At 41.4% G+C, this 27,495-nt stretch overlaps 1 protein-coding gene across 1 annotated transcript in view; it reads left to right on the top strand.

The window, feature by feature from the left end:
- LOC120515751 (adenylate cyclase type 2-like) overlaps positions 1-27,495 on the top strand; it is a 623,137-nt gene that overhangs the window by 243,938 nt on the left and 351,704 nt on the right. The window contains exon 3 of the mRNA XM_039737035.1: positions 3,753-3,914. Within this exon, the coding sequence (XP_039592969.1) occupies positions 3,753-3,914 (162 nt within the window). The remainder of the gene's footprint in view (positions 1-3,752; positions 3,915-27,495) is intronic.

Genomic DNA, 27,495 nt, shown 5'->3' with positions numbered 1-27,495 from the left:
AGGTTTGAATACACAATGGGCAGTCGGAAAATCGAGAGTACACCTTATGAGAAGGATTTAGGAGTCATGAGGTACTCTAAGCTATCGACTTCCAGACAGTGTTCAGAAGCCATTAAGAAGACTAACAGAATGTCAGGTTATATAGCGCCTTGATGTGTGGAGTACGAGTAACAGGAGGTTCTACTTAAACTTTATAACACACTGGTGAGGCCTCATCTGGAGTACTGTGTGCAGTTTTGGTCTCCAGGCTACAAAAAGGACATAACAGCACTAGAAAATGTCCGGAGAAGAGCGACTAGGCTAATTGCGGGACTACAGGGGATGAGTTATGAGGAAACATTAAAAGAGCTGAGCCTTTACAGTTTAAGCAAAAGAAGATTAAGAGGTGACCTGAGTGAAGTGTTTCAAAATTATGAATGGAATCAGTACAGTGGATCCAGTATTTTAAAATGTGTTCATCAAGAACACGGGGACACAGTTGAAAACTTGTGAAGGGTAAATTTCGCACAAACATTGGGAAGTTTTTCTTTACACAAAGAACGATAGACACTTGGAATAAGCGACCAAGTAGTGTGGTAGACAGTAAGACGTTAGGGACTTTCAAAACTCGACTTGATGTTTTCTTGGAAGAGATAAGTGGATAGGACTGGCGAGCTTTGTTGGGCTGAATGGCCTGTTCTCGTCTAGAGTGTTCTAATGTTCAAGATATGCTGTAATAAGGGAAGACCTGCTCCCTGGCTAAATGAAACTACGTGATCGCTGCGCCGCGCCTGTCAAGCTGTGGAACGGCGTTGGAAAAAAGATGGACTGATTGTTTCCAAACAGATTTTTAGGACTTCTAATATTCAACTTCCAGACTGCAGTTAACAAAACTAATCAAGATTTCTTTGCTGATTTAGTATCCCATCATTCCAACGAATCATAGGGTCTTATTTAATTCAATTAATGCAGCCATTCTCTGATGGGATTAAATAGCATTGTTCATTCATGTGAGCAGTTTCTTTCATTCTTTGTCAGCAAAATGGATACAATTCGCTGTGGTATTGTTCCAACTGGCTATGAACTTCCTACTGTTAAACAGGGCATTGTCTTGGAATCTTTTGATCTTGTCTCACTTTCACAGTTAAAAAGAACTATTGACACCCTTAAACCAGCTCTCTGCCCTCTTGATATTATTCCACCACACCTTGTAGTGGAAGCCTTTCATGTTTTGGGTCCATCTTTACTAGCCATTATCAATGATTCTATTAGTGAGGATTTTGTGCCCTCATTTTGTAAACATGCTGCGGTGCGTCCTTGTCTAAAAAAGGCAGAATTAGATTTCCCAACTGCCATTTCTGGCTAAAATTCTAGAAAGAATTATTTATAATCAATTGATTGATCAGCTTAACTCCAATAATTTATTTGAGATCTACCAATCTGGCTTTAGGCGTTTTCATGGTGTTGAGACGGCCCTCCTGAAAGTATTCAATGACATCTCTATTATTGGTGACGCTGCAGTCCTTGTCCTCCTTGACCTGTCCACTGCCTTTGACACCATTGACCATGAGATATTGCTGTTGCGGCTTGAACATCTTGTTGGGCTTAAAGGGGCTGCTCTTAACTGGTCCAGGTCATATCTAACTGGTAGACACTTTTCAGTGACTTTAAATTCCTCTTTTTCGTCTACTCCTCCTCTTAAATGTGGTATTTCTCAGGGATCCATTTTGGGTCCTATCTTATTCTCTATATCCCTTCACCCTATTGGAGCTCTTTTTAGGAAATTTAACATTTCTTTTCACTGCTATGCTGATGATACTCAGGTTTATATTCCTGTCTGCAACTCTGCAATAAATCAACTGCACAACTGTCTTTCTGAACTAAGATCCTGGATGGCTAATAATTTTTATTGATCTGAATCAAAATAAAATGGAGGTGCTTATAGCGGGTCCATCAGCTTAAGCCCAAATTCGTCTTGGACTTCTCTGCTCTTTCTCTGAATTTTGCAAACCTCAAGTCCGCAATCTCGGTGTTATCTTTGACAGTAACCTCTCTTTTGAGAAACAGATGAATTCTGTAGTCAAGAGATGCTTTTTCCAGCTTCGTCTTTTAGGTAAGATCAAGCCTTTGTTATCTTCTAGGGATCTTGAGAAAGCTACTCCTGCTTTCATCTTCTCTCGCCTCGATTACTGCAACTCACTGTATTGTGGGATTAGTAAATCCCTGATACGCAGGTTACAGTTAGTCCAGAATGCTGCCGCTCGCTTCCTGGTTGGGGCAAGAAAGTATGACTCTGTTTCTCCAATATTAGCTTCTTTATGCTGGCTGCCTGTCAGTTTTCAAATTGATTTTAAAATCTTGTTGCTAATTTTTAAATCTTTACATGTGCTTGCTCCTGCCTATTTATCTGAATTGTGTGCTTTACACCAGCCATCTAGAGTGCTTAGATCTTCTGGTCAGTTGTCTCTTGTTGTCCCTCGTACAAAGTGTAAAACTAAGGGGGACAGGGCCTTTGCAGCTGCTGCTCCTCACTTGTGGAACTCGTTACCTCATCATGTAAAGGAGTCGTCTGCAACTGAACTGTTCAAAACGAGATTTTTTATTCACTTGCATTCCGTGACCTTCAGTAATACTGATGGTTTCCTCATTGTGATTATGTAACATTACTTCTATGTATTATTTATTTTCTTTATGTTCATATATTTTATTTCTATTTATTTTATTTGTATGTTTCCTTTCTATTCTATTATTGAAAAGCCACAGCATTCCTGTTGTTTTAAATGTGCTATATAAATAAATTGACATTGACATTCTCATGTTTATGCCGATAACTGAGATCAAATCAATCAAGCCATCTTTCCATCTAGCAAAGAGAGTCAAACTAAAACATAACATCGAGATTTGACGCCGTTTACAGCCAATGCTACCCAGATACATGATATATCTGCATGGTTTGGGTGAGCAAACCGAGCTCTAATGGCAACAATTTCTGCTTAAACGTTGTACTGATGTCACAGGATCACAGAAGCTTACTCAGGCAGTATGGCGTATTGGTTAAAGCTTTGGACTTCAAACCTTGAGGTTGCGTGTTTAAATCCTGCTACTGACACCATGTGACCATGAACAAGTCACTTGACCTGCCTATGTTCCAATTGGAAAACCAAAAAAAATGTAACCAATTGGATCGTAAATATTGCAAGTCACCTTGTATGTACATTTGTGCTCTGAAATGTATGTCATTGACATGACAGGTTAAAAGATCAGCGTTGCCGTCTTTCTCTCATCCGAGATTGTGGATAAGCACATCCAAATTGTTAGTGATTATCTCTTTAAAAGTTTGATCTTTTGGCCACAATTATTTTTTTTTTTTTTGCTCTTTATTTTGCCTTATACAATTTCTTATATTAGGAATTTGTTAGTTTTCGCATACCCCTTGGGAACAGAGTGCCGGGTCAGCCATTGTACAGAGCCCCTAAAGCAATTGCAGATTAAGTGCCTTGGTCAAGGCCCAGCAGAGTATGATCTTGAGTTAAATTTTGGTGATGGTATTTTAATCGTATTTTGATCCTGTCGGTTACAACTTTAACTTTGTTTTGACTGAGGGTTTTCTTCTGGTCCAACTTTAAAAAAAAAATGCTAGTTGTCCATCTCTAGCAGAATGCAATGGAACATTTGGTTATTGAATGGCATGTGGCCAGTGAGAATTATTTATCATTTTTACGTGAATTTCCCAGTACCCATCTAAATCTAACTGTTTTGTTCCTCGTCCACAGGTCTCCTTCTTCTTGTTCATTATCTTTGTGGTCTACACCATGCTGCCCTTCTCCATGCGGGATGCTGTAATTGCCAGTGTGCTGACCTCTTCTTCCCACACCATCGTGCTCAGCATCTGTTTGTCAAGCACATCTGTGACAAAGGAGCACCTGGTATGGCAGGTCAGTGTCACTAACAGTTGTTCTTTTTAACCCTAGTGTGGTTTAAGATTATGTAAGGTGGTGGTCTCTGTTCAAAAATTATTGCTGAGATAATATTTAAGTATCGTCCTGCATGGCTCTTTGGAAGTAATAGCCCTGACCATATGCAAAAGTATGGATTAAAGAAGAAGAACTAGAAGGTTTTTATGGATGGATGCACTAAGTGGCCTGTAAAATAAGGAATAAGAAAGAACATGTGTAGCCCGGTGGAGGACCTTTTGGAAAGAGTTTGGGATAAGTAGCAGGAATAGCTGTGCTACAATTTTGGGTTTAATATGAAGAGATAAAAGGTAAACCATGATTGCAAAATATCTCAGAAGTGTCTGCCTGCAAACCTCCAGTGGCAGACCCCTCTGTGACATCTCCAGCCAGAGGACCCTATGGTGTTGATAAGGGTCTGGCTTCAGACCTCCTGCAGCAGAAGCTTCTGTAGCTGCTCCAGCAACAGGACCTTGTGATGTCATTCAAGGTCCTGTGACTGGAGGCAAAACAAACTCAATCTTTTAATGTATTTATTAAGTAAAAACTTGAATGGATTCATCAAAATACCAGGCCAAAATATATCAAAAGGCCCATTGTTTATTGATTTGTTTTTTCTTTTTTGTTGTGAGTCATTTCTTAGAATTTTCTTAGGTGTCATCTTGGTTCCATTTTGTACTCAGTTTGCGTGGAAGCTGCCATATTATTTATCAGTTGCTAGGTAAACTGCTGGTCATGTGATATGAAGGTAACTTGGGTTACGAAGTCCTCTTGCCACACCTACATACTAGCATTTGTATATCTCTACAGAAACCTCCTGCATGCCAAGTGCTTTGTTTAGTTAATTTTTTTACTTCCATATAAATAGGTAAATGGAAGTTTGGTGATTGTATCAAGTTCAGATTCTGATTCTGTGACATTCAAAACGTCAAGAAAGGTTGATTTTAGCATAGTGTCTGCATGTGTGTGTGTGTGTCCATAGTGAGCTATGACCAATGATAACTTCAGAAAAAATGGACTGATCTTCTTCAGACAAGTTATGTTGTGTGTGTCTTTTTACAGATTCCAGACCTTTTGTTTTTGGCCCACTACTTATTCCCTCACCCTTCAAAAACCTTTTAACTCAAGTCCACCAATAACTGCCATACAAAGTTGTTTAACACTAGAATTACCAAAGCCTATGAAAAAACTCGTAGATCCATCCCACCTTAAATCACTTTGCACCTCTCCATCAGCGTCTTTTGTCTTGTAAATGTGTCGATAAGCAGTAAGCAACAAGCAGCCTGCTATCACATCCCCCACCTGCGCACAGTTTGCTCTGCTCAAGTCTTTTTACCTGCGTGTCAGTTGCTTAGAGTTGTATAGAGTGAGAAGTCAAGGAAAATGACACCTTTTGTAAATACTATATCGTTATTTGGAACACTTGCATTTCATAAGTGTCCTGTGTCTACTGCAATCTATGTAAACACATCCTTAAAACAGAAACGTTTTTCATGTTTTATTAATAACTAGCCGAAGCCCGGTGTAGCATACGACAGTGTAAGAATAGGAACGGAAAACAGTGAGAAAGGAATTCAGTATAACAAAGGCTTAGGAAACCACTGTCGCAGTATAAAGAAAATAGCAAGGATCGAAACCAATGCCAATGGTCGAGAGAGTACCATCCTGTAGCAGGCTACGGAAAACATAGACATATATAGATAGACGCCACATTCACCGTGTTGCCCAGTTGACACGATAAGTCAGCGGGTCTGCCCTATTGCGAGTTGTAAAAGTGCCATTTAAACTAATACAGGTAGACGTGGAAACCGGGTTTTCTGATGAAAAAACAATAACGTTTTAAACAGTATTGTTTACATACAACAGATTTTGGTGAATCGTTTATATGCAATTATTTATTTCCATTTATACGCTAATAATGGCAATTATTAAATAATAAGTCCTCCCATATAAGTAACATTTCTCAGACTGCCTTCTTCCATCTCCGAAACATTTCTAGACTTCGTCCTGTTCTTACGCAACGCAGTACTGAAGTATCGGTTAATGCCCGAGTCACCTCACGTATAGATTACTGTAATGCTATTCTATCTCTCATCCCACAAAAACGTATCCATCGCTTACAACTTCTTCAGAATTCTGCTGCCAGGATAATAACCTGCTGTTCTAAATCCACTGAGCATACTACACCTATTCTCTCTCAACTTCACTGGCTCCCTGTTCACTACAGAATACAATACTAAATACCACTCTCAACATTTAAAGCTCTCCGCAACCTCACTGATCTCCTACAGACGGACACTTGTCTCACTCACTCTAATTCTCATCTGCAGCCATACTTTCTGTACCACACATCAGACTGTGCTATGGGAGCTCGAGCGTCTATCCTGGTGCTCCTCAACTCGGGAATTCTCTTCCCTCTCATATACGTCAGCTCGATTCAAATACACATTTTAAAACTACCCTCAAAACTTATCTTTTCAAACTGGCCTACCAATTGTGAATTTTGCACTGTTACTGCCAGTTATCTTTGTTTGTTTGCTAATTATTGCTGTATGATCGAGAGCGATGGTGGACCCGGAAGTAGGATCAGAGATGGCGGGCGGGGCTCTGTTGTGCGTATCCCATGGTCTTATAGTTGGTGGGCGGGGCTTTGTGAGTTGGCGGGCGTGGCTCTCTGTCTTGCTTGCCCTTAGTTAGAGTTGGCGGGTGGGGTTCTGTCGAGTGAATCTCATGGTCTTAGAGTTGGTGGGTGGGGCTCTGTGAGTTGGCGGGCGTGGCTCTCTGTCTTGCGTGCGCTCTCTGTCTTGCTTGCCCTTAGTGAATTATATATATAGATTGACAAAATGTGGACATGAAGTGTATAATGTGTGAAGCCTGAAGTACAAACATCAAATAAACACTTTCACAAAAGGTACAAATATAACACAACAAGTGCGCTTTTATTCAAGAATATAACTGCAGAAAAAGAACCCACGTTAGGGTGCGACATTGACACCTGTTTGATACGACTGCTTCATTGGCGCAATGGTATCAACTGTTGATTGGTAATCCAAACTTCACGGGTTTGAAACCAAAAGAGTGAGCTACTCTTATTTTTACTATTTGAAAATAAAAGCATACATTTAATTTCAGTCTGTAACAGCCAGTGAAAATTTGCTTTGTTTTTTTTATTTTTTTTATTCAGTTTTATTCTCTCAGTCGCGTTCACACTCGCCTGATCTGACACTGATGTTTTCAAATAAAGAAGGGCTATAACAGAGGTGAACACAGATCGGAGAAAGAGAACAGGAATGGCTGTGCTATATAGTTTTAGGTTTAAGATGAAGAGAGAAAGGGGTAAACCATGATTGCAAAACAGATGAGAAGTGTCTATCTGCAAACCTCCAGCAGCAGACCCCTCTGTGACTTGTCCTGCCCCAGGACCAAATAGCGTTGAGAAGGGTCTGGCTGCAGACCTCCAGTAGCAGACCCTTCTGTAGCTGCTCTAGCAATAGGACTCTGTGATGTCATTTAAGATCTTTTGTACTCTGATAACAGTTTACATATAAAAAGTCACATTTCTTTTAACCAAGTATCCACCTTCAACTCTTAATATGTTTAACTAGCTTGTGAATTTACATAATGCTTAATGACATAAGGGGTGTTTGTGGAGTATACCATTTACAGTGGACCCTTGACTTATGAACTCAATTTGTTCGCGAGGGCCTCTTGTAACTCAAGTTGGTTGTAAGTCCAGACTATTTTTCCCATAAGAAATAATGGAAATACCCATAATGCGCTCCGAACCTCCCACAGCAACACTTACTTAACCTTTTCATAATAAAAAAGGGTTGTATAATGTGCATAATTTACCAAAACACCAATAATTTTTCTAATGTACTAACCAAAAAAGTTAGAAAAAGTGCCTAGCCTACCAGAAACAACAATTTCATACTGTACTCGTCATTTAATTTGACATCTTTGGGCTGCAGGAAGGGAGGAGGAGGAGGAGAATGAAATGGAAGGTGGTTATTGTTTAGAAGGAGCCTCCTTATGCAGATCTTTTCTTTGTAAAATTGTCGAGATGGTGGATTTCAACATGCTGTACATATTAGCGAGATCGGTCACATGAACGCCACTCTCATATTTCCGCACAATTTCCTTCTTCATTTCGATTGTGATCGCTGTTTCTCAAGTTAATAATGACAGTAGTCGAGCACTCAGTCCAAAGCTGGTCGTGTTGTGAACTGCTGTAATAATACACTCCAAAGCACGTCGGTGCTGACTCAGCCTGATGACATCATCATATACCGCGCCAGCCCGCTAGCTAACATCTCTTAACAATCGCTTTCTTTACCTTCGTTACCTTCTCTTCCTTCCTTAGCAATTTTGCATCTTGCTTGCCATGGTCTTAGTGAATTATATACACTCACCTAAAGGATTGTTAGGACCACCATACTAATACGGTGTTTGACCCCCTTTCGCCTTCAGAACTGCCTTAATTCTACGTGGCATTGATTCAACAAGGTGCTGAAAGCATTCTTTAGAAATGTTGGCCCATATTGATAGGATAGCATCTTGCAGTTGATGGAGATTTGTGGGATGCACATCCAGGGCACGAAGCTCCCATTCCACCACATCCCAAACATGCTCTATTGGGTTGAGATCTGGTGACTGTGGGGGCCATTTTAGTACAGTGAACTCATTGTCATGTTCAAGAAACCAATTTGAAATGATTCGAGCTTTGTGACATGGTGCATTATCCTGCTGGAAGTAGCCATCAGAGGATGGGTAGGTACATGGTGGTCATGAAGGGATGGACATGGTCAGAAACAATGCTCAGGTAGCCCGTGGCATTTAAACGATGCCCAATTGGCACTAAGGGGCCTAAAGTGTGCCAAGAAAACATCCCCCACACCATTACACCACCACCACCAGCCTGCACAGTGGTAACAAGGCATGATGGATCCATGTTCTCATTCTGTTTACGCCAAATTCTGACTCTAACATTTGATTGTCTCAACAGAAATCGAGACTCATCAGACCAGGCAACATTTTTCCAGTCTTCAACTGTCCAATTTTGGTGAGCTCGTGCAAATTGTAGCCTCTTTTTCCTATTTGTAGTGGAGATGAGTGGCACCCGGTGGGGTCTTCTGCTGTTGTAGCCCATCCGCCTCACGGTTGTGCATGTTGTGGCTTCACAAATGCTTTGCTGCATACCTCGGTTGTAACGAGTGGTCATTTCAGTCAAAGTTGCTCTTCTATCAGCTTGAATCAGTCAACCCATTCTCCTCTGACCTCTAGCATCAACAAGGCATTTTCGCCCACAGGACTGCCGCATACTGGATGTTTTTCCCTTTTCACACCATTCTTTGCAAACCCTAGAAATGGTTGTGCATGAAAATCCCAGTAACTGAGCAGATTGTGAAATACTCAGACCGGCCCGTCTGGCACCAACAACCATGCCACGCTCCAAATTGCTTAAATCACCTTTCTTTCCCATTCTGACATTCAGTTTGGAGTTCAGGAGATTGTCTTGACCAGGACCACACCCTAAATGCATTGAAGCAACTGCCATGTGATTGGTTGATTAGATAATTGCATTAATGAGAAATTGAACAGGTGTTCGTAATAATCCTTTAGGTGAGTGTATATACTTAGATAAATCACTGCACTGACCGAAATTACGTCCACAAACACATGTATCTGGGCTACGACTGACGCTTACGAACGCTCTCGGCTGTTTGTCTACAATCGCACATTCGGGTCGTAACGCAAGATGTTGGTCGTAAATCAAAACAAAAATTTTGGTCGTAAATCAAGTTGTTTGCATGTCAGGCCGGTCGTATATCAAGGGTCCATTGTACTTGTAGGCTGATTGGTGAAAACTGAAATGTTAAATGTGTTATGTGAATGCACCTAAATGAAAGGCAGTGCTCTGTTAGATTTCTTCAGTCTGCTAACCTGCTTTTACAAGAGTACATCAGTTGGTGTAAATTAAGGACGTCCCTGTTTAGATTTTATATATATGATGATGGCTTAAGACCACCTTTTCCCAATCACTAGTCTTTCCACACCATACAATTTTCCATCATCAGTCGGTGCACCTCTAATGCCCAGCACACCATAGCATAGAAAATCACACTGACCATCGCAGAGTTGTAGAAGATGTGAAGGATGTCACTTCCCACATTAAAGGAGCCTACCCTGCTCTGTCTTCTACAGTTCCTCTGTGTTATGAGACCAGTCCAACCTGTCATTAATGTGGACCCCCCTCTTCATCCACTTCCTGAATAGTGACCGGGCACACAGGCTCTTTAGTGCAGTGAAAGTCAATAAGCAGTTCTTTGATTTTGCTGATGTTAAGTTGCAGACAATTCTCTTTGCACCAAGTTCTCCTCCTGTCTCCTCTCTTCTGTCTGATCCCTCTTATCAATACACCCCATAAGTGGAGATTCATCTGAGAATTTCTGCAAGTGACCTGACCTGCTCTTATATTTCTAGTCTGAGGTGTACAGAGTGAAGAGTAAAGCAGACAGGCCTGTTCCTTGTGGTGTTCACACAGTCCTTGAGTCTCTCAAACTGCAGTCCTGGACACCACAGGCTCATCCACCTGCTTATCTCTGAAATGAACCCTTTATCGTGATGGCTGGATGGTACTGAAGGTACTGGAGACACCAAAACACATCATCCTCAAAGTTCTGTCAGCTTTGTCCAGGTGAGAATAAGCCTTGTGGAGCAGATAATTGATTGTGTCCTCCACTCCAGTCTTTGTCTGATTGGCCAACTGCAGTGGGTCCAGGTGGTCCACCACAAGGGACCACATATAGTCCAGGGCCAGCCTCTCAAAGGTCTTCAGTATGCAACCAATCCAAAAAAGAGTGGCAGCAGACTGTATGGGCCACCAAGATGAGTAACATTCATAAGTGTTAGTGTGAAAATCAGCATGTAAATATAATCTAAGAGTAAGGACTTTTTTTTACCTGCCATTCCTGTTTAATGTTAATTGTTTTTTGTTGTAATGTAATGTGATGTGATCCATGGACAAATAAGTAAGTCCTTTCTAAGCACCCTGGCACTGCAACTTTGATGTAGAGCAAACGAAATTGCTATTGACTTAGTGGGTGCGGAAAACCTTTCAAAGTGATAAAACGAGAAAAAAATAAAATAAATAAAAAATAAGGACTCCACACAGCGCAGGAAGGGACTTGGCAGCGAAGTGCAATCTGTATTCGGCAGAGCCATTTCTGAAATCAACTGATCCATTAACCAGAGCATCGCCTAATCTTGCAGATGATGATTTCAAGTGGAAGTGAAACATTAGAAATGCTTTAAAGACCGAGCGAGGAAAGCCTGTAGAAGCAGATAAGTGTCCTTTTCCGTGCGATTCAGCTTTTACTAAGCTTCCTGAAGAACATCACAATTTAAGAAATTGCATAGAATGTCAGGGCACTTCATTCTAGTCTCGTTTTCTGATGGCTGCTGCTTCGGCTATCACAATTCTTGTCACTTGGACTGCAGAGTGAAACGCTGGGCTTGAAGCTTCCCTGTACTGGGGTGGTCTATCAGCTATTGATTATTCTGTAGATTTCATACATTAAAAGGATTTGCAGGGAAAAATCTTTACTAAGACTGTGGTGGGTTGGCACCCTGCCCAGGATTGTTTCCTGCCTTGTGCCCTGTGTTGGCTGGGATTGGCTCCAGCAGACCCCCATGACCCTGTATTCGGATTCAGCGGGTTGGAAAATGGATGGATCTTTACTAAGAATGAGTGCAAATTTATTTAGTCTTTGGTGTATTGAAAAAAAAAAAAATAACAAGGCAACTAACTGAAGAAGAGGTGGGGTTCTAGTCAGTGAGCCCCGATATGTCATGATAAAAATGTAATGAAATGAAAAAAAAGTTGAGGAATAATGCTTTTCCAATTTGTGAGTCCATAACAAGATGTAGTTGTGGTCATTTTGTATGGGTACTATACTGGCAGGGAAGTGGGGAGGGTCTTGGTCTACCATTGAGTTTTGGAGCCTCCAGTCTGTGGGTAAAAGAAGAGATGATGTGAGCGACAGCGCCCTCTCACGATCCGGAGTGGTATTGCGATCTGTACACAAGCCCTGAGAATATCCCTTACTCACATCTGTGTGATAGTATGCACTGCGCTACGTTTTGTGTTCTGCATTCCATCTTTTGGAGACTGTGTTCGTTAGAATGTTAGAACAATATAAGGCATTATATAATAGATAGATAGAAAGATAGACGTGAACGATACTATATGATAGATTATGCACTCTATAATAGAAAGGCACTATATGATTGATAGATAGAAAGTGCACTACATAAGAGATTAATTAATAGATAAGGAAATGCACTATATAATAGATAGATAGGAAATGCACTACATAAGATATTGATTGATAGATAAGGAAAGGCACTATATAATAGATAGATAAGAAAGACACAATGTAATAGATAGATAGATAGATAGATAGATAGATAGATAGATAGATAGGAAAGGCACTATATAATAGATAGTTTGACAGATAGATGTGAAAGGCTTGGGACTGAGGGTGGTCTCTTAACTGTGATGGACAGGTGGCCCCACCTTTTGGCGATCAACCCACATAATGAATATAATATAAGAAAATTATGAGATACACATAGACAATAAATAATAATCAAACAGAACAAAATTAACAGATAATTTTCAACTCAACAAATAATAAAGGAACAGAACTATATTAAAAAATAAAGAATAATGAAGGATAACAAAGTAAGAACGAAGAAGTTAAACAGAAGCACTTTAAACAGGAACCCTCGCTTGACTCTAACACATTAGGGGTGTGACTTCTGTGACTCCTCCCCTAAGAACCACTAAAGTCACCTAGCAATGAGCTACCATTGAGTTTTGGAGCCTCCAGTCTGTGGGTAAAAGAAGAGAAGATGTGAGCGACAGCGCCCTCTCACGATCCGGAGTGGTATTGCAATCTGTACACAAGCCCTGAGAATATCCCTTACTCACATCTGTGTGATAGTATGTACTGTGCTACGTTTTGTGTTCTGCATTCCATCCTCTGGGGACTGTGTTCGTTAGAATGTTACAATATTAGAACAATATAAGGCATTATATAATAGATAGATAGAAAGATAGACGTGAACGATACTATATGATAGATAATGCACTCTATAATAGAAAGGCACTATATGATTGATAGATAGAAAGTGCACAACATAAGAGATTAATTAATAGATAAGGAAATGCACTATATAATAGATAGATAGGAAAGGCACTATATGATAGATAGATAGATAGATAGATAGATAGATAGATAGATAGATAGATAGATAGATAGATAGATAGATAGATAGATAGAAAGGCACTATATGATAGATAGAACATTAGAACAATCTGGATGAAAACAGGGCATTCAGCTCAAGAAAGCTTGCTAGTCCTGTCCACTTAATTCTGGATAAAGGTGTCAGCTAAATCCACCTTAATAAAAGTGTCTGTGTGTCTGACTGCATGTCCATCTGGTTGGTATGTTTCTGCTATGCTTGAGCATTAGCGCAGCTTTTATGACTGCCACACTAAATGAGGAGGTCCTCACTGTGTGTGACGAGATGGGGGCTGGGACCGAGCACTAGGAGGGCATGGATTAGACACCGTCAGACCATCTTAGATGGATCAGATCTTAAAGAAGTTAATGCATTACAGTCCAGAACTTCACGTGTAGAAAACTGTGCAACAAAGCACCATAACTTATTTGAAAGAAAGAAACTTGAATTAGGAATTTCCTTGGTTCAAAGCCCACAAACTATGATGATGTTTTGGCAAGATAACACTTACATGTACATTTCAACAGAAGGCAGAAGAAAAAAACTGATTGTTGAATGTGACTTGAAAAATTATTCAATCACTTAATTGATGCATGAACAACTGCTGTTTTCATATGGCAGGTTTGGAGCTTATGTAGCATTTTATTAACCAATTATTTTGAGAAGAAAACCAAGAAATCCTTTGGAAGATCGAGTAAAGCTCCTCGCAGTGACAAGCAGGATGGGATGGCTAAGTATGAAATCCTAACCCCAACCTTGCCTCTCCACACCCCCCTGAACTCGATGCCCACCCCCTGAGCTCCAGCTCCGTCCCGTCCCATGTCCCACTGCGTGGGCTACTTATACTAAATTGCATATAACAGAGATTATCACAAACATTAGTACTGCTTTTATGACTCTCAAACCAAATGGTATATAACAGACATCACAAGCGTTTTACGAATCCCATACCAAATAACATAAAACATAGACATATACATTGCATTTGTTATCCCAACAGATGGCACATCACAAGCATTAACATTTCATTTACGAATCCCATACCCAAAGCATATAACAGAGACATATGCATTGCAATTGTCATTCCAACAGATGGCACATGACAAACATTAGCACTGCTTTTATAAATCCTGTACCACATGGCATGTAACAGAGACATAGCAACTGATCAGACACAATGCACTGCAAATGTTATCACTGAAGTCTGTGTTGATTACTTAGATTACAACGCATCTTAGATGGGTAGCACAGCTAGTAAGGTAATAATACCATAAAAAAACACTTTCTTAATCCTGATCAGGGTTTTGGGAGCGGGGGTTCTGAGCCTATTCCAGCAATTAAAGGGTACAAGGGAGAAACAAACCCCTGGACAAGACGCCAGTGTGTTGTAAGGTGAACTCACTCACAACCATTCTCCCACTATGGCCAGTTTGGTGTCTCCAGTCCACCTAACCTGCATGTCCATGGACTGTGTCAGGAAACTGGAGCAACTGTACACAGACATTGGGAGAACATGCAAAATCCACGCAGTAGAGAATGTAAACCCTGGTCAATTTACTTTGAGGCAGCGGCAGTACCACTATGCCATCTCCAGCAGAAAAGTATCCATGGAGTCAGACTGGTCTTGTGTGAGTTCTTATGTGTTTGTATAAATGTGCCCTGCAGTGATCTGGTGCTCTATGCCCTGAGCTCAGTGATGACATAATAGTTTCCTCTTCCTATGGCTCTCCATCCCACACTGTGACCCTAAAACAGGGATCCCCAGCTCCGGTCCTTGAGGGCCACAGTGGCTGCAGGTTTTAATTCCAACATTCCGTTCTGTTTTTGCTGCCCAGTTAACTTCTTTTGAATTAATTTTAATTGACTTGCACCTGAAGACTCTGACCCCTTAATTGTTAATTGTTAATTGAGCCAAAACGTGACCAGAAAACTGTGTCCATCGTACAAAATCTGAAAATAAAGAAAGTTGAAGGGCTCAGGAATGTTGATCTGCTCAGATCCACCAAACATTTTAACAGAGCTCATAGAAAAGAGAAAATCAACATTTTGAAAATGTCTGCCATTGCACAATGAGAGCAGCAACAAGCCATGGAATTAATTAAAGAACAACAAGACTCGACGCCTAATGAAACAACTGAAAATGAAATTGGTTGGAGTTTGAGGCCCTGACTTAGCTGGTCTTCTGTTGGTTCACTCACCTCACATTTCATTTCTGTTTGGGTGCCATTTAAGAGAAGAAATGAAGCAATTCAGAAGAACGATAAAAAAATTTGGAGGAACAAATTTTAAAACCCAATTCAAATAAAATGAAAGATAAATAAGCTACTATATAATAGATAGATAGATAGATAGATAGATAGATAGATAGATAGATAGATAGATAGATAGACTGCGGTGGGTTGGCACCCTGCCCGGGATTGGTTCCTGCCTTGTGCCCTATGTTGGCTGGGATTGGCTCCAGCAGACCCCCATGACCCTGTGTTCGGATTCAGTGTGTTGGATAATGGATGGATGGATAGATAGATAGATAGATAGATAGAAACCTGTAGCCACTGCGGCCCTCCAGGACCGGAGTTAGAGACCCCTGCCTAAAATGTAATATGCAGTTATAGAAGCTGACAGAAGGAGCTGATATTCAAATGAGACAGACATTTAATCCATTATGTTTATGTGGTATGTTAGTATATCTGCGACGGACTGGCACCTTGTCCATGGTTTGTTCTTGCTTTACACCCAATGCTAGCTGGGATTGGCTCCAGAACCCAAAATGTCCCTTTTCACGACTAAGCAGGTAAGTTCATGACATGATATGTTAGTATATGAAAACTGACAGCTGCACGGAACTGAATAAATTTACAAATCCAGATGAGCTGTGCTTGGACAAAGCCGGACAGACCCCCTGCCATGGCAGTGCTGCTCACTGCGACTGTAGCTTTCTCCTCCTTTGCTGGCCTAACAAGAGAGGGATGTAGAGAGGCGGCATGCCAGACTGCGGTTGCCTGTAGTTACTCGCATTGAATTTCAGACGTCTCTGTCCCAGTTTGAAAGACGGCACTCATTTATTTTCTTGCTTTTATCTCTAAACCTTTTTTAACTCTGGATTAATACGCTGACATTTTATAGAGAAACGTTCCATCTCTTTGATTGGAGATATGCTTGGTATTTTAAAATAGACATCAAAATGGAGCTTCCGGTGTTTTGTTCTGCCTTGGTTAACACACTTTCTGAATAATTGGTCATTAACTTAGAATTTTTCTAGTTTAGTTCTGAAATAGTGTTTTTCGAAATCGAATGAGTGAGTGGCAGAAGTAAAATATTAAAACACTCGGTGGTCTGTCAGGAAATCAGCCATTTGAAGGGGGCAGGCAGAGGACAGGAGAATGACTCGGTCAAAGGCCAGAGAGAGATTTAAACATCAGACTGTAGTACTAGGGTGTTGTACCGTGTTAGCCATTATAAATGTAGTGAGAAGTCAAGCAAAATGACCCCTTTTATTGGCTAACTGAAAAGATTACAATATGCAAGCTTTCGAGGTAACTCAGGCCCCTTCTTCAGGCGAGATGTAATACAGAAACTGGAGTTCCCTGTGTTTATATACACACTAGGACAGTGGTGGCAAACCTATGGCACGCGTGCCAAAGGGGGCACTCAGAGCCCTCTCAGTGGGCACGCGCGCCGTCGCCTGAGCACAGAGTTCGTTACTATAAAGCCAGAGGAATGCGGGGCCGGGCTGCTCCCCTCACCGCTCCCCCTCTTCACGCGTGCCGGAGGACTTTTCTCACATCACCCGCCCCTCTGCCCAGCAGCCCAATGGGAGCGCGTCCTTCCTCTCCTGTCTGGGGTAAGGCGGGCGGCACACATGCTGCTTGAGGGTGCGGCACGGACTGCAGCCTTTTGAGCCTGTGATTCCCGTGGTGGGGTTGGAGGGGATGTGGTATAGCGGGTCCACAGCTCAAAATTGAAAAGGCCAGTTTTAACAGATAATTGCCGCACTCGCGGCTTAAAGGGGGTTATGGTAGAGTGGCCGGAGCGGTTTCCGGGAGCTTTGTGATGCGGGCAGTCCTCGCTTAAGCGCACAGGTGAGGAGTCGTCCGCATCTGTAATTATTGCCGGAGTTGTTAATCGCCACACCTGATCCACGACCCGTAATATATAATGGAAGCTTTGGGGCGGAGCTTAATAGGGAAGACCTGCGTGAAACACTTGAGAGGATCGAAGGGATGACAAAGGACAGCACAGTTAGTTATGAAAATGAAATCTTTAAAGTGTGGAATTCTCTGCCAAATAATCTTAAGTCAATGAAGGCACTTGAGATTGCTTTCCTTACTTTGTTTGGAATATCTTATGCTTGTGCGCAGCTGTTTTCAGCTTTGAATTAAATCAAATCTGACACCAGAAACAGACTAACAGATGACCTGAGTGCTGCATGTGTTGCTCTCAAACGTACAAAGTATGAGCCAAGGTTAGACAAATTATCAGCATGCATACAACAGCAAAAAGCACATTAATTGTTCAAAAGCATACCGAATGCAAACTTTTACCTTTCAACAAAAAGTTGTTTGTATCATCGAAAGCTCTGTTATTATGTTTTTCTTTTAAGACAAAAGATGTTAATGTATGAGTGGCTTTTCTAAACTAAAAGCTCAGTAGATAGACAGACAGACAGAGCATCAGTAATGGCAGTTCAGTCCAATTTATCATCCAGCTGCACTCCCAGGTATTTATAGGTCTGCACCCTCTGCACACACTCACCTCTGATGATCACGGGGTCCATGAGGGGCCTGGTCCTCCTAAAATCCACCACCAGCTCCTTGGTTATGCTGATGTTCAGTTTTAGGTGGTATTCAGGTTAAATTGCCATGTTGGCACTTTGCGATAAATAAGTGGGTTTTGGATTGCAGTTTGGGCACTTGGTTTCTAAATGGTTCGCCATCACTGCACTAGGACAAGAAACAACATTGTTAAATCTTTAAGTGAGACATCTTAAATGTAAAAAATTAATAGACATCTTCAGGCTCAGATTCATTTAGCAAGAGAGAAGAACAATGGATGGTCAAGATCTTTGGATATGTCCAACAAAGTCTTTTGCAGTTTTTTAATGAGTTTTTTAATACAATGTGGATCTGTAGACATGTTGTCTGTGTCAGACTGAGAGATGCAAATAATCCTCATATCTGGCCATAAGACCCATGTCTCTATTTACACCATGTTGTAATTTGTTCAATTTCGGCATGAGTTTCACTTCCCATCTTTTCTCTTTTGCTGTGTTCTAAAGTTGCCCATAAGCCCTGTGACTTTAAAGTTCCTCTCACAGTGTCCATGGCTGTTGAAGTGGGCTGCTACAGGAACATCTGTGTTGCCAGTTTAATGTGGAGCCTGCGTAAATTCATTCGCTGGCGGAGTGTTTGTCTAGTTTCTCCCACATAGATTGCAGTGTCAGGACATTTCATGCAGAGAATTAGGTAGACCACATTAGATGATCTGCAAGAAAATGATCCCTTTATGTGATGTTGTAGTCGGCAGTGTGGTATAACTCTATGGTCTGTATTATAAATGTGAACACACGTTTTACATCTTTTCTGTAGGCAGGGAGATGTGCCATTCATTGTTGGTTCACTTAGGGAGTTTCAGACAATTAGTTGCTGTGGGTTTGGTGATTGTCTGTATGCCAGGAGGGGAGGTTCAGGAAATCCATTTTTCAGTGTTTGGTCATAGTTTAGCATTGGCTGAAGTTCTTTTATACTTTTTCGAAGTGCTTCAAGATGTGGGTTGTAGGTGACAATAAGGGAGTTGTGATTCTTGTCTCTGGTTGTCTCTGGGTATGGCATTAGCTCTTATTTGAATGTCTGTTGTTTTGGGGGTATAACCTTGTCTGATGAAATCTTGTCTAAGCTCCTGCAATTGTTTATCCGGGTCTATCGAGTCTGAGCAAATATGATTGTATCGTATTGCTTGGCTGAAAATAATGGATTGCCTTATATGCTTGGGGTGGAAGCTATCACTCCTCAGGTGGGTCTGTCTGGTTTGTGATAAATAGAAGTTACACGGGTATTAATATCAGACTGGAATGCAAAGGTGAGCTGCTCTACAAGCTTGTGGGAGAAAGCCCAGTTAGGAGGCCCTTCAGGAACATCACATGGAGTGAGAGCACAGTACAATCTTGGATGAAGACTTGATTATTTTGTAAGGATTCTCCATATCACATGGCTCGCCATCTTACATCCCTCACAAGAACACTGGAGAAACAGCAGGCAACTTTACCAACCTCCAAACCTGACATTTGAACACCAAGACTTCCAATCTTTATAACTTGAGCTTATCAGCTTCCATACAAAGTATTTACCCTGTGTGTCCAGGTGCAGGAATGAAATTTTGGGGCGCCAACTGGGTCGCCCCATTTTATTGTCCGAGGACAAAGCAAAAACAAAATGAAAATGAGCTTATGACCCACATGTGGGAAAACTCAGGCATAATTTGCTAGCAAGGTGGGCTGGTAGCCCAGTCATTTCTAGTAGAGCTCTGGCCGCTGGGTCCAGTAATGGCACCTCTTTCCGGGATGCCCAGAGTTTTATGGCAGCTGGACCAGTAGGGATGAGGTCAAAAGCCTTTAATGGGCGGCTTCTCAGCTCTGTGGAGAAAGAAGGAGATGACAATCTTTATAATAATAGTTCTTTACATTTATATAGTGCTTTTCTTACTACTCAAAGCGCTTCAGTGAGTTGGGGGCAACTTCAACCACCATGAATGTGTAGAATCCACCTAGCTAATGCGACAGCAGCCATTTTTGTGCCAGTATGCTCACCATACATTAGCTATTAGGTGGTGAAGTGGTGAGAGAGAGACAATTAGAGACAGGGAATGGCAAGGAGGCCAGGATGGACAAGGCCAGATACCCATAGAATAAACCCTACTCTTTTGTGAAAGATGTTGCAAGGATCTTTAATGTCCACAAAAAGTCAGTACCCTATTTTTACAGCACATTGTCCCCGTCACTGCGCTGGAACTCTGGGGTCCATATTTAGACCACAGGGTATGCATCTCCTGCTGGCCTCACCTACACCTCTTCCAGTAACAACCCAAGCTTTTTCCTAGGTTGTCTCCCGTCCAAGTACAGGCCGAGCATGAACATGTGTAGCTTCAAGTGGATGACCTCTTCTGAAGTACAGGTAGTATGGCTACTGGAAGCAGTGACAGTTCCCCCTCTCTTTTCCCAGGTGGGTTATTATATACCTAAGACTCAGCCTCTAACATGGTCCTCCGATGCACATGTGTGACATATCACCAAAGCCGTAATGTCTTTCATACTGCAATCAGAAGGTATCTAAGTTTCAGCATCATCATATACTTAAGGCTGACGCGTTTCGGAGTCACCCCTTTCTCTGGGAAAAGCATTCTAAATTGTTATCATCTATTAAATAAAATTCACGGCCAACATATAATACTCATTGTTATGTAACACATTCTGTAACACGACTAGCTAGTTTTGGAGTCTGTGGCCTTGTCCTCCAATGGTTTTCTTCCTACCTCTCAGATAGGAGGCAATTTGTTCAAATAAAGGGCTTTAAATCTGAGAATGCAGTCGTTGCTCAGGGAGTCCCGCAGGGTTTTGTTTTGGGGCCGCTTCTTTTTCTCATTTATATCTTCCAAATAGGTAATATCTTCTGGCACCATGGTATTAAATTTCATTGTTACTCTGATGACACACAGCTTTATCTATCCACTTCTGTTTTCCCTCCAGATACTCTTATGGCATGTCTCCAAGACATAAAGACATGGATGACTTACAATTTTCTCCAACTAAACAGCAAGAAAACTGAGGTGCTCCTCATTGGTTCTAAATCCACACTTGCTAAGGTTAACTAATCATCTGTTTTAATTCACAACATTAACACAAACATCTCTACCCAGGTGATGAGCCTGGCCGTCATTCTTGACAGTACTGTCTCTTTTTCCTCCCATATAAGTAACATTTCTCAGACTGCTTTCTTCCATCTCCGAAACATTTCTAGACGTCGTCCTGTTCTTACGCATCACAGTACTGAAGTATCGGTTAATGCCAGAGTCACCTCACTGTAATGCTATTCTATCTGGCATCCCACAAAAACGTATCCATCGCTTACAAGTTCTTCAAAATTCTGCTGCCAGGATAATAACCCGCTGTTCTAAATCCACTGAACATATCCCACCGATTCTCTCTCAACTTCACTGGCTCCCTGTTAACTACAGAGTACAATACACAATCCCGCTCTGAACATTTAAAGCTCTCCACAGTCTCGCTCCACCCTACCTAACTGATCTCCTACAGTCTTACACTCCCTCAGATCCTCATCTGCATCTCCACTTTCTGTACCACACATCACACCTGATTGTTCTCTCATAGGAATTCTCTTCCCTCTCATATTCGTCAGCTCAATTCAATTTCACATTTTTAAACTGCCCTCAAAACTTATCTTTTCAAACTGGCATACCAATTGTGAATTTTGCACTGTTACTGCCTGTTATCTTTGTTTGTTTGCTATTTATTGCTTTTTGATTTTTACTGATGTTGTTTAATTTCATTGTAAGGGGACCTTGAATGCTAAGAAAGACACATATTAAATAAAATGTATTATTATTACTCACTCTGAACTTGTGACACCGTGTCTCTCAGACTTCAAAAGTAGAATTCTGAAGCAGGCTTTTGGCAAAATACTACTGATGTGCCGCTGTTGTAGGGGGGCATTTAATTTCTTTACAGGTCTGTCCTCTTTGATGTTTGTTAAATGTTAATAACAGCACTGGGCGCGCAAATTCCCGTTTGTAAATATGGGGTCTGTCTCTTTAAACAGGTTTGCATGGATGCAGATGGACTTGTGGGATATGGAGATTGGGGTTTTGTAGGCACTGCACACATAAAAACAGAAGAGAAGGATGTGGCGGGACTTTTTAAATTGTTCCTTTTTTGACAAGTTCTCTCATGGCGCTAAGTATCATACATGGGACATAACAAAGGCAGCTTATATATGAGAGATAAAACCAAAAGTGAAGAATGATGCACATAATCGACACAAATAAAAGAATAAAGAATGAGCATAAGAGACGTAAAACATGAATTTGAGCCCCATCCACCAGAGGAGGAATCCTGGGTGAAACATAACAATACCATTGACATGAAGGGGTGTACCTTGTCTGCTGTGATGTTTAGCTCAGCGTTTCTCAACCTTTAAGTATTTGCGACCCGAGTTTTCATAACAGTTTTAATCGCGCACCCCCTAACATTTTTTTGAAATGTAGATGCATATTTTATTATACCTACTTAACTTTTATCGACATTTATCTAACTCTATATTTATTGTTCTAGTATCAGAATGTAGTTTAATTTAATTTGTCTTGGTTTCAACAGATGTTTTTTTCACATTTTTGATTCTTGTTTTCTTTTTTTCACATCTTCGCGCCCCCCTAGGGGGGCCCGCCCCACAGGTTGAGAACCACTGGTTTAGGTGGGTGGTACACATCACACTTGACATCCACAGGAATGCTCGGATCCAGGGTTTCCCAGCAGAACATTGCCCAAAACATCACACTCCCTTCCACTGGCTTGTCTTCTTGTCACAGTGCATCCTGATGCCATTTATTCCCACCGTGTGTTTGGCCATCTGCAGAAAATGGAGAGGCTAAAGAAACAGAGCAAGAGGGTCAAAAAAATCCAGAAATTCACAACAACACTAAGCACAAAAAAAAACTGGTAGTGGTCTCCCTTCAACTCTCTTGTATACTTAGATATGGGGATGGATATTTGAGGAGTAAACCACAAGACAATGATTATATTTTCATTTTATGTACATGAAAGAACCATCAACAACAAATCAAATTAAATCTCTACTACTAAAAGGCAAAGCCTTCACTGACTCACTCACTCACTCACTCACTCACTCATCACTAATTCTCCAACTTCCCGTGTAGGTAGAAGGCTGAAATTTGGCAGACAGCTTACTTATAAAAGTTAAGCAGGTTTCATTTCGAAATTCTACACGTAACGGTCATAACGGTCGACAACGTCCGCCATGTTGAACTTTCTTATTTATGGCCCCATCTTCATGAAATTTGGTAGGCGGCTTCCCTGCGCTAACCGAAACCGATGTACGTACTTATTTCGATGGTATGACGCCACTGTCGGCCGCCATATTGAACTTTCCAACGTCACTAATTTTCCATCTTCCCGTGTAGGTAGAAGGCTTAAATTTGGTACTTATTTCAGTGGTATGATGTCACCGTCGGCCGGCATATTGAACTTTTCAACAGTCTTTGTTACTTATGGGCCCATCTTCAAGAAATTTGGTACGCAGGTTCGCAACGCTAACTGAATCCTACTTACGTACATATATACGTCCATAGCTTGCAGCTCGGTTACCGTGTGAGGCGGCATTGGGTCCCCCATTCCACGTTGTTGGCTGCCTGCCTTTATAAGGCCGTCTGTCGCTTCATTCTCTACATTCCCTTCCTTGCTTCGCCACAGGATTCACGTCTCCCTGCTGATAACTACAGCCTTTTTATTTAATCCACGGCTTCTCCTCTGTTTTATTGTTCATTTATTACGATTATAGTTATTGTTCAGGTATTTTAGACTTACTTTACATTGTTCAGGTACCCATTTCCGTTATCATTCCAACTGTACCCCCATTAACATGTCTATCGAGGTGATCACCATCGATCAAAGAACTGTCACTTACTGAGTGGTTTCCATGCCCAGAGATAGCACCTGCCTTTTCCATTCTCTGTGTTACATATTGCACGGCCATATCAGGCTCACTCTTGATATCCGGCGGAGCATTGTGTCTTATGTATTGAATGACTGGGACAGGTTCAAGGTGTGGACTGATGACGGTACAGGAGATAATTATACTACACAGGAGCACTAGAAGAGTGAAATGCTTAAGCCCTTCACCTATGCATCTACATGTGAGTTGATGGCTGCCGCTGAATTCGGTTGTCGCTTTCAAGTGTACCAAAATGGCCAAATATTTTACACTTTTCGACAACCGCCAACGCCTCTTAAACATCTTAGATTCACAGGTGACGATTTCAGTAGTGGACACTTTGATGTTTATGAATGTTTAAACTCTCAAAAGCTGGATGTGAAGTTATCGATGAAACTGGTTGTATACTTACAACGCTTGACAGATGCCGAATGTCACTTCAACACAAGTCCTACAAATACTGTCGTAACAAACCATGAAACTCAAACCGATTATGACAGCAGCAATCCAAGCTGTGAGATTTGAGACAAGATTACTGTTCACATGGCCAACTGTACGTTACATGCTCAAGAGTAAGCTCAGCGCACAGCTTGGTCATATTACAAACGGAGGGCCGAACTCACAATGTGGTATACAAAGAGATCGTTAACAAATAATTATTGGTATATTTTCCCTCAGTTTAAAAAGGTTTAATTTTATTCTTAATAAAAATTTTAAGGCAGTACTTCACGCTGCGAAGCTCGGGTATTTTGCTAGTTAATAATATATTGAACAATTATTATGAAAGTAAAGTAAATCGGACTCTGCAACTGCATAAATAAAAGGTAAAGTACCACTTCTGGTTAGCAGAAATAGCCCAAAAGTTGATATAAATCTACATTTTGTACCTAATACTTGCATGCAAAATTTGGTTGACCTAAGTGAACGCGTACTCAGGTTATCGTGTTTACACACACAGACATAATTCCGGAAATGACATTTTCAGACTCGGGGAGGTCTAAAACATCGAGATTCATCAAAATCTCAAAATAGAACTTTTGGAGGATTCCAATACTTTCAAAATAGAACTTTTGGAGGATTCCAATACTTTCCCTATACTTCGTATACAGAAAGTCAGGGAAGTCTAAAACATCGAGATTCATCAAAATCTTGACATCGAGTCTTTGGATTACAATACTTTCCCTATGCTTTGTATATGAGAATGTAAAAAGACACAAAAACTCACCAACTCCAGAGCACATTCACAATAAATCACCAGGAACTGTGGGAGTCTTCATCTCACAGTACATCCTGGTGCCATCTGTCTCCCCCGCGTGTCAGGTCATCTGCAGAAAATGGAATTCATCAGACCTGCTGACCTTCTCATGATGCAGCATGTGTTCAGGTTTATAGGATGGAAGGCAATTTGTGGCGGTGAATGGCAGGTGGGACTACCCACAAAATACATGGAACATAACAAAGGCAGCTTATATACAGAGATAAAACCAAAAGTGAAGAATGATGCACATAATCGACACAAATAAAAGAATCAAGAATCAGCATAAGAGACGTAAAACATGAATTTGAATCCTAGCCAGAGGAGGTATCCTGGCTGAAACATAACAATACCATTGACAGGAAGGGGTGTACCTTGTCTGCCGTGATGTTTAGGTGGGTGGTACACATCCACATGAATGCTTGCATCCAGGGTCTCCCAGCAGAACATTGCTCAAAACATCACACTCCCTCCACTGGCTTGTCGTCTTCTCAAGGTGCATCCTGATGCCGTCTATTCCCCAACATGTGCCTGGGCATCTGCAAAAAATGGAGAGGCTGAAGAAACAGAGCAAGGAGGTCAAAAATTCCAGAAAATCACAACAGCACTAAGCACAACAAAAGACACAAAAATTCACCAACTCCTGAGCGCATTCACAATGAATCACCAGGAACTATGGGAGTTTTCTTCTTACAGTGCATCCTGTTACCATCTATCCCACTCCCTGCCACGTGTCTGGCCATCTGCAAAGAATGAAATTCATCAGACCAGTTGACCTTCTTCCATTGATCCAAGGTCCAGTTCTGACGCTGCACATTCCCATTGTAGGCACTTTCAATGGTGGACAAGGATTAGCATGGGCACTCTGACTGGCTTAGGGTGGAGAAGTCCCATATACAGCAGGGTGTGTTGTGACACATTACCCCCGTGGCCATCATTAAAATTATCCATAATTTGTGTCACAGTAGCCCGTCTGCTTGTTTGCACCAGACGAGACATCCTTTGTTGACCTCTCGCACTTTCAGCTGTGGACCCCAATATTTGTGGGTTCAATGCCAAGAAGAGGCAAAGAAATTTCCCTGGATCATTTAAGCAGCCCAGGACTGGGTCCAAGTGCTTGGCATCATAAAAGAATACCACCAGGGTGCCAACATGAGCCAACAGAAAGCATTGTAACTTGTTGGTCTTCTAGATATGATGTGTCTGCTCTGCCGCCAAGGAGGGAAAACCCAGAAATTTACCCTCAGATGGGGTTTAACATGTCAGAGAGAGTTGATTTCAAAGTTGGTAGGAAGACGGTGACATGGAATGGTGGCAAGATGGAAGAGGCCAAAGAGACGGAGATAAAAGGAAAGAGAGGAAAGAAAAAAAAAAACATGTCTGATGAGGCAAGAAGAAAGAAACCCAAAGGGGAAGCAAACTAACTGCCCGTCTATGGCATCTGCCATACCACCTTACTCCAGACTGAAGGCCTAATGGCTGCTTATTTTATGTTTGTCACTCATGTTAAGGGTCTTTCTGTCAAGAGAGGAGATGAAAACGGGCCTTTTTCTTTGTAGTGAGTGGCAGAGATACTTCAAAAGATGAATGGCTTTCATGGGTCAAAATGTAGGCAGGGATTGTTACACTGAAAAGATGAAAGACTGGTAACCAAACACTGGTGGGCAGAAAAAACACTCAAGAAAATAAAAAAATAGAAGTAAACTTCTCCTTAAATTTAATTCCTGTAGAAACTAAATTTCTCTCCTTGATGAACCCTTTTTATTTTCACAAAATACAATTACTGAGCATGCAGACGTCAATAAAGTGCCTTCCAAAACCATGTGATTGTGCCTCCATGATGATACGTCTTCAAATAAAGAACAGACTTGCATGATGGAGGAATTGGGGGACAATGCCACTTACTAAACGTAGCCATCTTGTGTCTTCGAAGCCCAAATGCTTAATAGCTGACCAGATGAACACACTTAGGGAAACCAAAAGGAGTGTTGGGGCACCTGATGGGCAAACCCCATTTAACTGGCACAAAACAACAAGAAGAAATAGTGTTCTTGGCACAAAAGAGGGCTGACCCTAAACAGTTTTGCAAAAGCAAGGCTCTGTTTTTATTGAGGGCACGGTCCAAAGTGAGACACCACTTTCAGCGGACTGGCCGTTTTATGGTGTTCAAGGTGGAAGGGGCGGGACCAGTTCTGGGTGCTGTGGGTGGGGCTAGGCGCCCACCTTGAGCGTCTTCTCGGAACAGGCAGGGTAAGGAGGTGAT

The sequence above is a fragment of the Polypterus senegalus genome, chromosome 15, assembly GCF_016835505.1.
Source record: "Polypterus senegalus isolate Bchr_013 chromosome 15, ASM1683550v1, whole genome shotgun sequence".
In the NCBI taxonomy this organism is placed as follows: Eukaryota; Metazoa; Chordata; class Cladistia; order Polypteriformes; family Polypteridae; genus Polypterus; species Polypterus senegalus.
The sequence above is the reverse complement of the archived record's forward strand: the minus strand, read 5'-3'. Positions and strand labels throughout refer to the sequence as shown.